Source organism: Pan paniscus, chromosome 16 (genome assembly GCF_029289425.2).
Source record: "Pan paniscus chromosome 16, NHGRI_mPanPan1-v2.0_pri, whole genome shotgun sequence".
NCBI lineage: Eukaryota > Metazoa > Chordata > Mammalia > Primates > Hominidae > Pan > Pan paniscus.
Genome location: NC_073265.2, coordinates 39,983,682 through 40,002,091, shown reverse-complemented (window position 1 = coordinate 40,002,091; position 18,410 = coordinate 39,983,682). Strand labels below are relative to the sequence as shown.

The 18,410-nt window shown below is 39.2% G+C and overlaps 1 protein-coding gene across 4 annotated transcripts in view; it reads left to right on the top strand.

Annotated features, from left to right (window-relative positions):
- SPPL2A (signal peptide peptidase like 2A) overlaps positions 1–18,410 on the top strand; it is a 58,290-nt gene that overhangs the window by 11,662 nt on the left and 28,218 nt on the right. For all 4 annotated transcript variants that reach the window (XM_055098712.2, XM_003827828.6, XM_024925712.4 and 1 more), the window contains exons 2-8: positions 4,117–4,227; positions 5,001–5,183; positions 5,667–5,756; positions 6,241–6,374; positions 14,043–14,191; positions 17,127–17,223; positions 17,665–17,766. In XM_055098712.2, coding sequence (XP_054954687.1) covers positions 4,117–4,227; positions 5,001–5,183; positions 5,667–5,756; positions 6,241–6,374; positions 14,043–14,191; positions 17,127–17,223; positions 17,665–17,766 — 866 coding nt within the window. The remainder of the gene's footprint in view (positions 1–4,116; positions 4,228–5,000; positions 5,184–5,666; positions 5,757–6,240; positions 6,375–14,042; positions 14,192–17,126; positions 17,224–17,664; positions 17,767–18,410) is intronic.

Here is an 18,410-nt window from a genome sequence, read left to right as displayed (position 1 = left end):
ATTGCAGTGAGCCGAGATCACGCCATTGCACTCCAGCCTGGGCTTTAGAGTGAGACTCTGTCTCAAAAAAAAAGAAAAAAAGAGAGAAAGAAACTCCATGTCCTTTAGCTGTACCCCTTATCTCCACATCCCACCAGGACCCAAGTAACCACTAATCTTCCAACCATTAATCTTTTGTATTTCTTTTACGTTGCATAAGTACTTGGCAAGGTGCTAGATATATTTATTAAGAGATTAATGTGTATAAACAGTTGCCTCATCTAACTTAATCCTTATCATAACTGTGAGGTCTGAGTGTTTATTGTTATCTCAAAGCTGAGGATATTGAAACTTAAGATAGGTTAAATAACTTGTAACATAACCAGTAAATGATGAAACTAGCATTGTATCCTTGTACTATCATTTAAAAACTCGTGCTCTTAACCTTTCTACCATACCTATTGTAGTAAACTGAATTTTCGAAGCTATGCAATATCTATGAGAAATTTTACTAAGATATTTAAAATGTCATGGAAAGGCTTAACTTGTTTGGGCATGCTGGCTCCCTCACAAAATTTGCTGCATGTTCTTTTCTTTTAATAGCCTCTTTATGTATCTCTCCACATTTTTCCTCAAGCTCATATAAATGCACAGATACATTGTAGGGGCTTCTTGAGGGGTCATTATATAAAAATAGGATTATACTATAAATATCACTCTAAAACTCACTAGGGACATCTTCTGTTTCTAGAAATAGATCTGGCTCTTTGTTTTGAGTAGCTGTGTACTGTGCATATCATAATGTAACAGTTACCTTATTGGTGGAAGTTGGGTTTTTTTGCTATTACATACAATATTGCAGTTAATATCCTTATACATTTATCTTTGTGCTTTTGCATACTATATCTGTAGATATGAATCACAAGATTCTATGTATTACAATTTTTGATAGATGCTGCTCATTTTTTATTAAAAAGGTTATACCACTTGAGCAGCAGCATGCACAGTTAAGACCCAGATCCTGATCTGGGTATCTTTCCTCTCCACAAGGAGCTTAATGGAATGGCTGGATCCGGATGTATAGCAGATAAAGGACAAGGTCAGCCTAGGATACCTGTGTCAAAAAAACAAGAAGTCCTCAAAGACTTGTTTTTTGTTTTTTTGGGTTTTTTTTTTTTTTCCAGATGGAGTCTTGCTCTGTTGCACAGGCTGGAGTGCAGTGGCACGATCTCGGCTCACTGCAACCTCCACTCTCCAGGTTCAAGCAATTTTCCTGCCTCAGCCTCCTGAGTAGCTAGGATTACAGGCGCCCACTACCACACCCAACTAATTCTTGTATTTTTAGTACAGACAGGGTTTCACCATGTTGATCAGGATGGTCTCAAACTCCTGACCTCAGGTGGTCTACCCGCCTCGGCCTCCCGAGGTGCTGGAATGACAAGTGTGAGCCACTGCGCCCAGCCTAATTTTTGTATTTTTAGTAGAGACGGGGTTTCGCCATATCGGCCAGGCTGATCTCGAACTCCTGACCTCAGGAGATCCACCCGCCTCAGCCTCCCAAAGTGCCGAGATTAAAGGCATGAGTCTTGTATAAAGGATACAAAGAGCCAGCTAGAAGAGGTTCTAAATGACCAAATTTGGAACAATTTGAATATCAGACAAACCATCGTAATTATACCACACTGAAATTTTTAAAAAATTAATGCATCTCTACTGATACTAAAAGATGGTAGGGGAGAGAGTAAAGCTCTTTTAAAAAGAAGGATATGGCTGGGTGCAGTGGCTCACACCTGTTATCCCAGTACTTTGGGAGGCTGAGGTGGGTGGATCACCTGAGGTCAGGAGTTCCACACCAGCCTGGCCAGCGTGACAAAACCCTGTCTCTACTAAAATACAAAAAATTAGCTGTGCGTGGTGGCAGGCACCTATAATCCCAGCTACTCGGGAGGCTGAAGCAGGAGAATTGCTTGACCCCAGAGGCGGAGGTTGCAGTGAGCCAAGATCATGCCATTGCACTCCAGCCTGGGCAACAAGAGCGAAACTCCGTCTCAAAAAAAAAAAAAAAAAAAAAAGGATTCTAGCCAGTAAGGGTAGAAGGAATGACAATATTTTAAAAATTCACCATTTTGTAATCTCTAGTATGATATGGGAAATTAAATTTAGGCAAGGATCATCATGGAGGCTAATATCCTGGTGAGAAGAAGCTGTTGGGCTGTTCACATGGTGCCATAGATTACTTACTCATCAAACATAAAGGGAAAAACATGTCTTTACACTAGAGAAATCCTGCGGTTACCACCTTAACCAGATCGTCAAAGTCAGCATCACTAGTGCAGGAAATCATGATGTTAATGTGTTATTTTGTTGGATGCAGTAAGAAGTACCCAATTCACTTATGAAGCATTCTTTCCAAAAATGTTTAAATTAAATCTAAGCAACCTTCATGTTTATCTGCAGGATTATCTTCTTTAGTTAGAACTGTAAATGATTTTACTATATGACCTTAGGTAGGTTACGTTAGTGACTTGTCTGAGTCTCAGAGCCCTTGTTTGTAAAAACAGTGACATTGAATCAGAAAAAATGTATGAAAGTAACCTAGCATGTAGTTTGTTATATCATAAGAATGTAAAATACTAGTTCATCTCTGCTGTCAGAATCCATTCATAGCCACCAAGTATATAGCTGAATGAAAACTACATTTCTCTTTTTCACATCTTATTTCCTTATCTAATTCTATGTAATCTGATGGCATGTTTTATGAATTCCCTATACTTGCTTAGATCCATAAGCTGTGCAGCCCCAAGTATGGCATAAACCCTCTAATCCAAAATGTTCAAGGGACATTTTAGGTAACAGAGCATGGGATTAGAACATTTCTATACTCATTAGAAACTTACGTTGACTTGTATGAAACTACCAGTTTTCTAGATTAAAATTGGTCAAATATCAGCAGTGTCATGTGATTCAATCTAATAATGTGCTTTGGTGGCAGAAGCTTAGTACATCAACATTTGCCAAGCATTCTTTCTTTTTCCTTCCTTACGGTTTTAGAAAAAGATTTGCTCAGAGGACGAGAGAAGGATTTGTATTGAGCCAAGTTTTAAGGAAATTGTGATGTGAACTCTTAATCTATTGTGATGTGTATTCTAAATATTTTTGGATATTTCTTTATTTTATACTCTCCTCTCCCCCAGGTACAATAGTTATTCTTTCCAATCACTTCTTACCTCTTGGCTTTTCTTTCCAGGTAGTGGGAAATGAGACAAAGCTTTTCTTTTTCTGTACTTTAAATTCTGGATTGGTCTTTTTGAATAGGCAGTTGCAGAATTTTGAAAACATGAGCAAGAATAATTTACTTCAAGTTCCAGCTGGTTCTCTTCCAAAGATAGCACTTAGAAATGATAATGTACTTTTTTTCTTTGTACCCTAGTTCCTAGTAGAATATGGAACGTAAGACAGATTGATGGATTTTGAGTACATGTTGTTTTATAGAATATAAACAATGGCCAGGTGCGGTGGTTCACACCTATAATCCCAGCAGTTTGGGAGGTCAGGAATTCGAGACCAGCCTGACCAACATGGTGAAACCCTGTCTCTACCAAAAATACAAAAATTAGCTGGGCATGGTAACACGCGCCTGTAGTACCAACTACTTGGGAGGCTGAGGCAGGAGAATTGCTTGAACCCAGGAGGTGGAGGTTGCAGTGAGCCAAGATTGTGCTACTGCACTCCAGTCTGGGTGACAGAGCAAGACTCTGTGTCAAAAAGAAAATAATATAAACAATGAAGTAATAATTCATAGGAGATTGGAAAGGAAAGTTTCCAGCTGTCAAGTATTGAAATTACATCATAGCAAGAATTCTCCCTGGGGTACGGCCCTTATAACAAGAGTCATAATTGTTACTCCCTTAAGAAAGTGACCTATCTTCCTTAAAGAAGGTGTGCTGGGCAATTGTGTATAGTTTTAATATTCCTAACCATCCTTTTTATTTCCTCAAACAAGAAGAAACAAATTCATGGAAGACCATCCCTCTCAAGGAAATGTGATCAACCCTGCATATAAATAGCTTTATTAAAATCCTTAGTTGTTGGCAAGCCATAACATTGCAAGTTTGAAAGTTATTGTTTGTCTCCTAGACAGCCGCTCAGGAAGCAATCTTGCACGCGTCTGGAAATGGCACAACCAAGGACTACTGCATGCTTTATAACCCTTATTGGACAGCTCTTCCAAGTACCCTAGAAAATGCAGTAAGTAAATCACAGTTACTATTCATAAACATAAAAATAGTGAAGAAGGAGGCTGGGCACGGTGGCTCATGCCTGTAATCCCAGCACTTTGGGAGGCCAAGGCGGGTGGATCATGAAGTCAGGAGATCAAGACCATCCTGGCTAACACAGTGAAACCCCTTCTCTACTAAAAATACAAAAATTAGCTGGGTGTGGTGGCAGGCACCTGTAGTCCCAGCTACTCAGGAGGCTGAGGCAGGAGAATTGTGTGAACCCAGGAGGCAGAGCTTGCAGTGAGCTGAGATCATGCCACTGCACTCCAGCCTGGGCAACAGGGTGAGACTTCGTCTCTGAAAAAAAAAAAAAATAGTGAAGAAGGCTGTGTACAATGGCTGATACCTGTAACCCTAGCACTTTGGGATGTCAAGATGGGAGGATCATTTGAGACCAAGTGGTCAAGACCAATCTGGTCAGCATAGTGACACCCTGTCTCTATTTAAAAAGAAAAAAGAAAAAAGAAAAAATATTGAAGAAGTGAGAAGGACTGATAATTATGTTTTATTGTGTGAACCATTGTCATGTACGGTTGTTAATAAATAATTATTGATTTTTCTCAAGTATTTTTCTCTCTGGGAAAATAGGGAATTTTAAAATACTTAATTCTAAGCCTAAATATCTCATTCAAAAGATATTGTCTTAAACCAATATTGATAACCAAAGGCAGTATTTATAACTGAATGCATTTAGGATGAAATAGATTTTTAACATGTTAAAAAGACATTTCTTATTTTCAGACTTCCATTAGTTTGATGAATCTGACTTCCACACCACTATGCAACCTTTCTGATATTCCTCCTGTTGGCATAAAGAGCAAAGCAGTTGTGGTTCCATGGGGAAGCTGCCATTTTCTTGAAAAAGCCAGAATTGCACAGAAAGGAGGTGCTGAAGCAATGTTAGTTGTCAATAACAGTGTCCTAGTAAGTTATAAAAACAATCATATCTTATTTTGAGTTCATGATGTGAAATTTCACAAAAATGGAATTAACGTCTTTGTGTGTGGTTTGGAGGCTGAGTTTTGAATGATCTGATGGCAAGATTCTTTGTAAATAAATAATCAAGATCTAATAGGCATTTACTTGGAAAGTTTTTCAGTTTTTCTATTCCTAGAGCAGATAAGACTTTGTTAGGAACAAATATATATATATGCATATATATATAGATATATATGTATTACACATATGTAATATGAATATATCATAAATGCTATATATAATAGCATTTATCAGTTTAAGTTCATGTTAAAAGGATTCAATTTTGAGAACTTAGAGTATTAAGAAAGAATACCTGAAATTTTGTCTTATAACTTAAAGAAAGACGTAATATTTATATTTAATGGAATAGTATTTTATTCTATAAATATATTAGTAGTAAATAAGTTTTCATAATTTTTTCTTTTTTAGTTTCCTCCCTCAGGTAACAGATCTGAATTTCCTGATGTGAAAATACTGATTGCATTTATAAGCTACAAAGACTTTAGAGATATGAACCAGGTAAATTAGCAATTACATATTAGATAAAGTTTATAAATACTGTATCTCTTTATTTTTAATCACTAATGTTTAATTTTGAGTGTTATATTTGCTCCATTTGCTAACAAGAAGCTATAAGGCCTATCAAGTTTTTGTTTGGAAAGTACTCATCTCTCATTTGGCACCAAGTGTCTCAAAGCCTAAACTTTAGAAAGGATGTTTGTTTTCAGTTCTTTAAAAATCTCTTGTCATGTCATTTATCTTAACTTTAAATTCCTGAACAAAATATGATTGTGTAGAACACTGTACTTTAAAGATTTTATAAACCAAAGCATATCATCATACTTTTGACTAGAGAATATATCATGTCATCAGACAATAATTCTAGTCTTCTTGACTGTCTGATGTATAATGTCCATTCCAGAGTGAAATGTGGACTATTGCTGTTATGACTATAGTAGAAAGAAAAGTTATTCCTGTGTTTAACTGTTATTTTGCCTTTCAGACTCTAGGAGATAACATTACTGTGAAAATGTATTCTCCATCGTGGCCTAACTTTGATTATACTATGGTGGTTATTTTTGTAATTGCGGTGTTCACTGTGGCATTAGGTGGATACTGGAGTGGACTAGTTGAATTGTAAGTTTAATTAACTTAAGCATTTTTGTAATAAATGGTTAAAAATTTCTGCAATCATTTTAATTATATAACAACATTTAAAAATTTATCTGCCCTCAGAATATGATGCCAGTAAGCCCAGTCTGCAGGTTTGTCCTCATGTAGATCATTTACATTTTCACCAGAGAGAAAAGAGTCACAGATTTCTCTAACTCTTCCACTGTCAGAGGAACATTGACATCACATCAGAGACCCTTTTAAGTTAAAATGTTTAATTCTGTCTCCCAGGAAAGGTCATGGGAGATATCCTAATATGCCTATTGATTTAGATTGGAAGAAAATAAGCAAGAGAAAGTGGGGAGTTTTTCAGCTCCTCCTGGGCTGGGTCATTACAGTGTGGCCTCATCATTCTGTTTAATGCTTTAGGAATTCTAAGGATGTTAGTAATGTCCATCTTTTTTTTTCACTTAGTCAAGATTTATTTCAAGGCTTGAAAACATTCAGGCCAACTCAAATGGTACTACTGTCACTTTTTATAATACATAAATAGGCCAGGCACGGTGGCTCACGCCTGTAATCCCAACACTTTGGGAGGCCAAGGCGGGCAGATCACCTGAGGTCAGGAGTTTGAGACAAGCCTGGCCAACATGGTGAAACCCTGTCTCTACGAAAAATACAAAAATTACCTGGGTGCAGTGGTGTGTGCCTATAATCCCAGCTACTTGGGAGGCTGAGGCAGGAGAATTGCTTGAACCCGGGAGGTGGAGGTTGCAGTGAGCTGAGATTGTGCCATTGCATTCCAACCTAGGTGACAAGAGTGAGACTATGTCTCCAAAAAAAAAAAAAAAAAAAGTAAATAATTAATATAAAACTTTGAAAAACATAGACACAGTTAAATAACCACTAAACACCACACTATTCAATTCTCAAAAGCAATGACTATTTAGCATACTGTAAGGGAACAGTAAAATATCAGAGAACTTTTATGCATTTAGAGAACATAATTAGCCGCAAGCTAGTCAGACAAAATAAACATAAATGTTTTTACATTTTCCTTTTTTTTTTTTTTTTGATACAGAGTCTCGCTGTTGCCAGGCTGGAGTACAGTGGTGCGATCTTGGCTCACTGAAAACTCCGCCTCTCCGGTTCAAGTGATTCTCCTGCCTCAGCCTCCCAAGTAGCTGGGACTACAGGCACGCACCACCATGCCCAGCTAATTTTTGTATTTTTAGTAGAGATGGGGTTTCACCATGTTGATCAGGATGGTCTTGATCTCTTGACCTTTTGATCTGCCCACCTTGGCCTCCCAAAGTGTTGGGATTACAGGTGTGAGTCACTGTGCCTGGCCTCCATGTTTGTTTTTAATTTTGCTTTATAAAGTCACGGATAAATTGAGGCATCTCTCAATTTTAGGATTTCTCACATTAAAAATTATATATTTATATATATTTTTTTGAGATGGAGACTTGCTCTGTCATGCAGGCTGGAGTGCAGTGGTATGATCTCAGCTCACTGCAACGTCTGCCTCCCAGATTCAAGCGCTTCCCCTGCCTCAGCCTCTTTAGTAGCTGGGATTACAGGTGTCTGCCACCATGCCTGGCTAGTTTTTGTGCTTTTAGTAGAGATGAGTTTTCACCATGTTGGCCAGACTGGTCTTGAACTCCTGACCTCAGGTGATCTGCCCACCTCGGCCTCCCAGAGTGTTGGGATTACAGGCGTGAGCTACCGCACCTGGCCTAAAAATTATATTTTCTAGCCTTGGCAACATAGCAAGACCTCATCTCTTCTAAAAATAAAAAAATTAGCACACACCTCTAGCCCCAGAGGCTACTCAGGAGGTGGAGGTGAGAGGATTGCTTGAACCCAGGAGTTTCAGGTTACAGGGAGCTGTGATTGTGCCACTGCACTCCAACCTGGGCAACAGAGTGAGACCCTACTAAAAAAAAAAAAAAAAAAAGGCCAGCTGCAGTGACTCATTTTTGGGAGGTCAGGTGGGCAGTTCACTTGAGCCCAGGAGTTCAAGATCAGCCTGGGCAACATAGTGAAACCCCGTCTCGGCCGGATGTGGTGGCTCACGCCTGTAATCCCAGCTCTTTGGGAGGCTGAGGCGGGCGGATCATCTCATGTCAGGAGTTCGAGATCAGCCTGGCCCACATGGCGAAACCCCATCTCTAGTAAAAGTACGAAAATCAAACAGGTGTGGTGGCGTGCGCCTGTAGTCCCAGCTACTCAGGAGCCTGAAGCAGGAGAATCACTTGAACCCAGGAGGTGGAGGTTGCAGTGAGCCGAGATCATCCCATTGCACTCCAGCCTGGGTGACAGAGCGAAACTCCATCTCAAAACAGAACAAAACCCATCTCTACAAAAACATAAAAAATAAAAATTATATTTTCTAAGTATTTTTATTGAAAGAAATGAAAAAGCCACAAACTGCATTGTTTGCCATAAATTCATACACCAGAAAGTAAAATGCAATCCAGCTGAATCTGTATATGCTTCCCTTTTCTCCAACAACAGTTTTAAATGTTTTCTATATACTTTATAAGTTTTATTAAAATCAGTTCTAATTAATTTATGCAGATTAGGGGAAATGATTTATAATAAATTTTCCTTAAAATTACCTTCTACAAACTTCTAACCCTACTGCCCCCATAGCCACCACATCTGCTGCTAAAGTGAACAATGATGCAATGTACTGTTTGTGGGGGCGCAAAGCATCTGTAGTCTTGATTTCCTGAATAGCCAAAGATTTCAACTTTCTGCCAGTTTAAACAAAAAGACTCAAATGGCCAAAATTATACAGTGAGAAGAAAAATCTATAGCATGAAGATTAACTAAAACTTTAAAGCATGTCTGTATTTTAATTTAAATATAGAAATTTCAAATGTACATAAAATTCAGATTTTCCTATTTAGTAGTAACCTTAACTCAGTCTCCTTACAGTTTTGTACTTTTGGCTCCAAATTAAAAAGAGTCAGTGTATATTCATAACTCTCAATGAAAAAAATGTGCCCAGAGCATATTATTTCATGTATGAAGGGCAAAATATATTTGCCTTGTGAATTGATCTATAGCTTCCATTTAAAAGATCTTATTTGTAACTAAATGAAGCTAACGTTATTTGTAATTTCTTAAATACTAAAATTTGATTGACTTACATCAAGAGGGAAATGTTAAGAGTTTAACAAGTGTAGGTTCCTGGAGCGTTGAGCTTTAAACATTTTATGTATTTGGAAAGCATGTTTCAACATATGTCAGTCACATCTTTCATATGAGTAAGCATGTTTTTCTCCTTCATTATTAATCTTTAATCTTTTTTTTTTTGAGATGGAGTCTCACTCTGTCACCCAGGCTGCAGTGCAATGGTGCAATCTTGACTCACTGCAACCTCCACCTCCCAGGTTCAAGCAATTCTCCTGCCTCAGCCTCCCAAGTAGCTGGGATTGTAGGTGTGAACTACCACACCCAGCTAATTTTTTGTATTTTTTTTAGTAGAGATGAGGTTTCGCCATGTTGGCCAGGTTGGTCTCGAACTCCTGACCTCAGGTGATCTGCCTGCCTCAGCCTCCCAAAATGCTGGGATTACAGGTGTGAGCCACTGCACCTGGCAATTATTAATCTTTATAAAGCATAGTATGTAAGATCTCCATATCTCTAAAATCATTTTGTATATTACTTAGGGAAACTTTAGAAATAATTTTCCAAAAGCTGCTGATTTATTGAAAATGTTTTCCTATTTATTATAGATTCTTACTGTACTTCCATTACCATGTAAATTTTTTCTTCTCTAGAATAGTGCTTCTCAAACTGTAAAGTGCATATACTTATCTAGAGATCTTATTAAAATACAAATTCAGGCCAGGCGTGGTGGCTCACACTTGTAATCCCAGCACTTTGGAAGGCCAAGGCAGATAGATCACTTGTGCCCAGGAGTTTGAGACCAGCCTGGGCAGCATAGTGAGACCCATCTCTACAAAAAGAATTTACAAATTAGTTGGGTGTGGTGACATGAACCTATAGTCCTAGCTACTCAGGAGGCTGATGTAGGAGGACCATTTGAGCCCAGGAATTTCAGGCTGCAGCGAGCCGTTATCATGCCACTGCACTCAAGCCTGGGCAGCAGAGCAAAATCCTATCTCAAAAAGATAACAATAAGAATAATAAACTACAAATTCAGATTTAGTAGATTTGGGATAGGGGCCCAGATTCTGCATTCTGTTTTTTGTTTTTTTGAGATGCAGTCTCACTCTGTTGCCCAGGCTGGAGTGCAGTGGTGAGGCCCCGGCTCACTGCAACCTCTGCCTCCCAGGTTCAAGCAATTCTCCTGCTTCACCTTCCCCAGTAGCTGGGATTACAGGTGCACACCACCACGCCTGACTAATTTTTGTATTTTAGTAGAGACAGGGTTTCACCGTGTTGCCCAGGCTAGTTTCGAACTCCTGAGCTCAGGCAATCTGCCCGCCTCAGCCTCCCAAAGTGCTGGGATTACAGGTGTGTGCCACCGTGCCTGGCCCAATTCTGCATTTTTAGCAACTCCCAAGTGATTTAGCTGGCCTATGGACCACACTTTGAGTTTAGCAAGGCAAGCTTTTTTATATACACGCTAGGACAAGCTCCTCCTTGAGAAAATTGAAAATTGGAGGGGAGTACATATCAGCTTTTTTATTTGTAAAACATGATGATGGAGCAGAAACAAGTAATTTGTTGCCTTCAAAAACCAGATTGGGAGAGGAAATGTCCCATACCTGCAGGATCATGGATTTTAAAATTGAGGGGGCTGATTCTAAGAGCAAAATAAAGATAGAGAGAAGTAAGTGTATGTGGGAGGAGAAAGGGGTGGTGACCGTATGGAGAAAGAGAGTATGAATCAGTGATATAAAGGAAAAAGTTCCATAAAAATGATTATTAAAAACATAAGACCCATCATTTAGCAAGTAATGACAGTTGGATGGAAAGAGAGTAAGGCTTAGGGAAGGGAAAATGTGCCAGAACAGGACCTCACAACCCAAAATTACTCCACCAAATGAGAGATGTACCTTAAGCAAAAGGGAAAGATGCCTGGGTTCTATAGAAAGACTTTTCAGCAGAGTGTTAAAATCTTTTTTTTTTTTTTGGAGTCGAGGTTTTGCTCTTGTTGCCCAGATTGGAGTGCAATGGCGCGATCTTGGCTCACTGCAACCTCCGCCTCCTGGGTTCAAGCAATTCTCCTGCCTCAGCCTCCCAAGTAGCTGGGATTACAGGCATGCACCACCATGCCCAGCTAATTTTTGTATTATTAATAGAGATGTGGTTTCACCACGTTAGCCAGGCTGGTCTTGAGCTTCTGACCTCAGGTGATCCGCCTGCCTCAGCCTCCCAAAGTGCTGGGATTACAGGCATGAGCTACCATGCCCAGCCTAAAATCTTTTGATAATAAGGTCACTGGTCCTCAGCCTTTATAACCTCTAGATGGCATGCAATAAAGCTTAGGTTCCTATTGCGTATGGCTCTCAAGCTGATATGAAAGTACAATTTTTTTTTTTCAAAAAAGATGAATTGTAATTTTTTTTTTTTTTGAGTTGGAGTCTCACTGTCACCCAGGCTGGAGTGCGGTGGCATGCGGTCTTTGCTCACCACAACCTCTGCCTCCCAGGTTCAAGCGATTCTGCTGCCTCAGCCTCTCAAGTAGCTGGGATTACAGGCACGTGCCACCACGCCTGGCTAATTTTTGTATTTTTAGTGGAGATGGACTTTCATCATGTTGGCCAGGCTGGTATCAACTCCTGACCTCAAGTGATCTGCCCACCTCAGCCTCCTAAAGTTCTGGGATCACAAGTGTGAGCCACCACACCCAGCAGAATTGTAATATTTTAATGTGATATAAATCTAGTACACTGTATGCTTTCCTTCAAGAAATTGCCTGTGCTTTTTAGTTCAATGACTATGAATAGATATTGAATTATTATGGCTCATATGTATACTATGACAAAAATTTCTTTAAATGTATTTCTGTAGTGACAGATACCATAATTAGCACCTTTTTACACTCAGGTACCACATTTATAGAAATTTATTTAATACCCTGTCATTCAGCTCTGGAGTTTCAGAGGGAGGTGCTTGCATGTCTCCATCAACTCTCTCCCTCCTCTTTTCCCAGGCAATCTACTCTTTTTTTTTTTTTAATTTTTAAAATTAATTTTTAAAAATATATTAAAATAAATAAACTTTTTTAACCTAAATTTTATATTGAGCCCAGACCTAACAAGCAGGGCCAGGATTTGCCCAGGAGGGAGCAGAATTTAGAACAGAGTTGTTGAAAAGTATTCAGAAGTAGTATTAATAATGTGTCGTAGGTTGCATATAACTAGGAGGAGACAGTAGTAAGGTCGACAAGAGAGATTGCCCAACAAACAACAGCTGCAGTTCTTTTCCTCCTCGACTTCTGTCTCTATTATTAGCTCTGTGGCCTAGCAAGGGTTGAGACAATATTTCGTTATCTTAAATAAAGGTAGGACAAAGTTATGCCTTGAATTTCTTTTGAGTCCTTTATAATACATGGATGAGCATAGACTAGGCATATAGTAAATGCTAAGTTGATTGAGAGGAGAATTTAGCGTTTACATTTAAGAGAAGCGGCTGGGTGCAGTGGCTCACACCTGTAATCCCAGCATTTTGGGAGGCAGAGGTGGGTGGTTTGCCTGAGCTCAGTTCGAGACCAGCCAGGGCAACATGGTGAAACCCCGTCTCTACTAAAATACAAAAAATTAGCTGGGCCTAGCCGCATGTGCCTGTAGTCCCAGCTACTTGGGAGGCTGAGGCAGGAGAATTGCTTGAACCTGGGAGGCAGAGGTTTCAGTGAGCAGAGATCGCGCCACTGCACTCCAGCCTCGGCAACAGAGCAAGACTCTGTCTCAAAAAACAGAGAAGCTAATTTTTAGAAGTACTTTACTATCTGTAAGTTGATAATAGTAAGTTTGTAAGAAGCATTGGTTTTAGTTTGAAATTTATTATGTCAATATAATTTTCAAATTAGGTAATATAAACATCCACAAGTATTAATTTGTTTATATAATAAATGTCATCTCTTTTTTTTTTCTTTTTTTTTTTTTTTTTGAGACGGAGTTTCGCTCTTGTTGCCCAGGCTGGAGTGCAATGGCACGATCTCAGGTCACCACAACCTCCGCCTCCCGGGTTCAAGCAATGCTCCCGCCTCAGCCTCCCAAGTAGCTGAGATTATAGGCACACACCACCACACCCGGCTAATTTTTGTATTTTTAGTAGAGACAGAGTTTCACCATGTTGGTTAGGCTGGTCTCGAACTCCTGACCTCGTGATCCGCCCGCCTCGGCCTCCCAAAGTGCTGGGATTACAGGCATGAGCCATCATGCCCGGCCAACATCATCTCTTTCAACAATTTTGCCTGCAGAAAAAAATGTTTCAAAAGTTAGTGGTTGAAAACAGATCATCTCTGGAGAGTAGCATTTAAGGTTTTTACTTTCTAGATTAAATATTTCTTTGTAGGGTACAGTTTTTAAAAAGTACATTACTTGCTATAACAAGATAGCTTAGAAAAATAATAAAATAAAAGTATTTTAATAAATAAAAATACATTGTTTTCTTCAGAAACAGATTTAAATTGGTGTTAGAGATAAATTTTTTAAATAACTGTACTTGGCTAAGATTTGCTAAAGTTCCTGTGTGTTTGTACAGGGAAAACTTGAAAGCAGTGACAACTGAAGATAGAGAAATGAGGAAAAAGAAGGAAGAATATTTAACTTTTAGTCCTCTTACAGTTGTAATATTTGTGGTCATCTGCTGTGTTATGATGGTCTTACTTTATTTCTTCTACAAATGGTTGGGTAAGAAGTCATATTTTATGTTTGCTACTGTTAACATACATTCTTTTCACTGACTATTACTAGATTTATCTTTTCCTTTAAGCCATTCTACCTGGAAAACGTATGTGAATAATTTGGTTAATATTAATTTTTTTTTAATTATCAGAGTTTTAGGTCTCTGTTACTCTGAGATAAAAATATTCAGATTAAAAATACAATGTGCCAGGAGCAGTGACTCACACCTGTAATCCCAGCACTTTGGGAGGCCAAGGTGGACAGATCACCTGAGGTTGGGAGTTTGAGACCAGCCTGACCAACATGGAGAAACTCCATCTATACTGAAAATACAGAAATTAGCTGGGTGTGGTGGCACGTGCCTGTAATCCCAGCTACTCGAGAGGCTGAGTCAGGAGAATCGCTCGAACCTGGGAGGTGGAGTTTGCAGTGAGCCGACATTGCGCCATTGCACTCCAGCCTGGGCAACAAGAGCGAAACTCCGTCTTAAAAAAAAAAAAAAAAAAAAAAGTACGTTATGTTTTCAGATAAGAACACTTCTTCATGGATGACTTGAAATAATTGCCATGGTCCCTAAGTTTTCCTCTCTGTAGATGAATGATATAGCTCAGTATCTAAGCAGTGGATTAAGGAGTTCTTGGTGGCTATATTTAGTTACATGAAATAGAAGATTATTCAAATTACTGATGTATTGCCTCTACTTACTCCCAAGTGTAGTTTATCTTTTGTCAATTTGCAAATCAAGATGTTTTATTGCTTGAATTTTATGTTACTTATATAAACAGTTAGGATCATATATCTGAAGACACACAGGTACTTCCCTGTGGTCTAGAAAGTAACTAGTTCTTTTTTTCCTTGAAGAAAGTGGGAGCAGGAACTATAATGGCTTGTCCATCTCCTGAACAGTCTTATTAATGGCTTAATAGAATGGAAATTTGCCATCCCTGGACAGTATACAGCACAAAGAGAAGGGAGACCAGGGTAAAAGGAGTGTACCTGATAAGAACTAGCAAAAAGCCCTTTTAAGAACCACCAAAGGCTACCATGCTTATGTGTATAGCATTAGCATAAATTTCTGGACTAGAAAACTAGGGCCTAGGATTTGTTTCATTCAGCTTTTTTTTTTTTTTGGAAACAGAGTCTCGCTCTGTCGCCCAGGCTGGAGTGCAGTGGCGCAGTCTTGGCTCACTGCAACCTCCACCTCCCAGGTTCAAGTGAGTCTCCTGCCTCAGTCTCCTGAGTAGCTGGGATTACAGGTGTGCGCCACTGTGCCCGGCTAATTTTTGTATTGTTAGTACAGACGGGCTTTCACTATGTTGACCAGGCTGGTCTCGAACTCCTGACCTCAAGTGATCCACCTGCCTTGGCCTCCCAAAGTGCTAGGATTACAGGCGTGAGTTACCGCACCCAGCCTCATTCAGTTTTTGTTCAGTTTCTCTTGTCCTGTCACAGCAGTTTAAAAACTAGACCTATGATATCTTTTTTTTTGAGACAGTCTTGCTCTGCTCTGCTCTGTCACCCAGGCTGGAGTGCAGTGGCACAATCTGGGTTCACTGCAACCTCTGCCTCTCGCATTCAAGCGATTCTCCTGCCTCAGCCTCCCAAGTAGCTGGGACTACAGGCACATCCCACCATGCCCAGCTAATATTTGTATTTTTATTATTTGTATTTATTTATTTATTTGAGATGGAGCGATTCTCTTGCCTCAGCTTCCCAAGTAGTTGGGATTACAGGCATCTGGCACCACCCCCAGCTAATTTTTGTATTTTTAGTAGAAACAGGGTTTCACCATGTTGGCCAGGCTGATCTCAAAGTCTTGACCTCAGGAGATCCACCTGCCTCGGCCTCCTATAGTGTTGGGATTACAGGTGTGAGCCACTGTACCCAGCTTATGACATGTATTTTTTAATTAAAATTAAGTCATTCTGGCCAGATGTGGTGGCTCTCGCCTGTAATCCCAGCACTTTGGAAGGCCAAAGTAAGTGGATCACTTGAGGTCAGGGGTTCAAGAGCAGCCTGGCCAACGTAATGAAACCCCGTCTCTACTAAAAATACAAAAATTAGCTGGGCATGGTGGTGCGTGCCCGTAGTTCCAGCTACTCAAGGGGCTGAGGCAGGAGAGTCGCTTAAGCCTGGGAGGCGGAGGTTGCGGTGAGCCAAGATTGCCCCATTGCACTCCAGCCTGGGTGACACAGTGAGACTCCGTCTCAAAAAAAGAACTCATTTTGTTAATATCACTCATTTTAAACTGTTGTTGAGAGAGCGAGTATTAAAATGATATTTGTATTATGTTGGCATCAAACAGGTGATTTTATTAATTTAATACTCCTTCAGATTAATTTCTCTTATCAACTCTTAGTTTATAGTAGTCATTGATAGAAAAAAGAGAGCCCTCTACTTTACCTGAAAGCATATTTTAGTTTTTGGTAAGAGATTTCCTTAAATTCATCGCTATTTAAAAAGAAGACAGCTGGGTGCAGTGGCTCACTGCTGTAATCCCAGCACTTTTGGAGGCCAAGGCAGGCATATCACCTGAGGTCGGGACTTTGAGACCAGCCTGGCCAACATGACAAAACCCCGTCTACTAAAACTACAAAAATTGGCTGGGTATGGTGGCGCATGCCTGTAATCCCAGCTATTCGGGAGGCTAAGGCATGAGAATCACTTGAGCCCAGGAGAAAAAGATTGCAGTGAGAGCCGAGATTACATCACTGCATTCCAGCCTGGGCGACTGGGCGACAGAGTGAGACTCTCAGAAAAAAAAAAAAAAAACCTCACGATCTAAATTTCAGCTTAGTAAGTAATTCAGGTCATCGTATAGTCACTTCATTGGAAGTATGATTCAATAAAAAAAGCTAAAGAATTAATATTGCTTGTATAAATATTTTCTTATCACCTTCCCTTCTGTTCTCATGTAATTTAGTGTTTTGTTTTTTTCTAGTTTATGTTATGATAGCAATTTTCTGCATAGCATCAGCAATGAGTCTGTACAACTGTCTTGCTGCACTAATTCATAAGATACCATATGGACAATGCACGTACGTATCTCTTACAGGAAATCTTATAATGTTGGTGTTTATAATTTGAAACAATACAAAAGTAGGAGTATTATTTGAAACCTATATAGTCCGATATACATTGGACCTACAGGTGTTTAAATTTAAATTTAAGTAAAATTAAATAAAATTAAAAATTGAGTTTTTCATTCTTATTAGCCACATTTCAAGTGCTCAATAGCCACATATGACTAGTAGCTACTATATTGGACAGCACAGATATAGTACATTTTTCATCATCACAGAAAATTATATTGGACTGATAAACATTTTATTACGTCTCATTTGTTTTACTTAAAATCAAGACTTTCAAAATTGATATTTCAGTCACTTCTTATGACTGTGGTTAATATTTGCTACTTCTTATATCAAGTGAACATTGTACTTCATCTTCAGTGTTAACTATTTTAATCTGTTTTTTAGGATTGCATGTCGTGGCAAAAACATGGAAGTGAGACTTATTTTTCTCTCTGGACTGTGCATAGCAGTAGCTGTTGTTTGGGCTGTGTTTCGAAATGAAGACAGGTATGAATACTCAATGTATTTGCTTTTAGATTAAGGATGAATTGTTTCCTATCTTGCCCTGATACTTATTATGATTATTATGGAATTTTTTTGCTTCTATGCCAGAACACCAGTCTTGTAATGAACTACTTCTTAAATAAGCAGATCTTATGTTAATGCATTTGAACTCATATAGAGAAGGAAATATGAATTATGATTTTAACACATACACTGAAATAGACTTTAAAAATATACTTAATTTCACTCCTGTAATCCCAGCACTTTGGGAGGCCGAGGCAGGCGGATCACCTGAGGTCGGGAGTTTGAGACCAGCCTGACGAACATGGAGAAACCCCGTCTCTACTAAAAATACAAAAAATTAGCCAGGCGTGGTAGTGCATGCCTGTAATCCCAGCTACTCGGGAGGCTGAGGCAGGAGAATCACTTGAACCCGGGAGGCGGAGGTTGCAGTGAGCGGAGGTTGCAGTGAGCCAAGATCGCACCATTGCACTCCAGCCTGGGCAACAGGAGTGAAACTCTATCTCAAAAAAAAATGTGTGTGTGTGTGTGTGTATGTATATATGTGTGTGTGTATATATGTATGTGTGTGTGTGTATATATATACACACACTTAATTTTGGTATAGCCACACAGTTGAGTGCAGT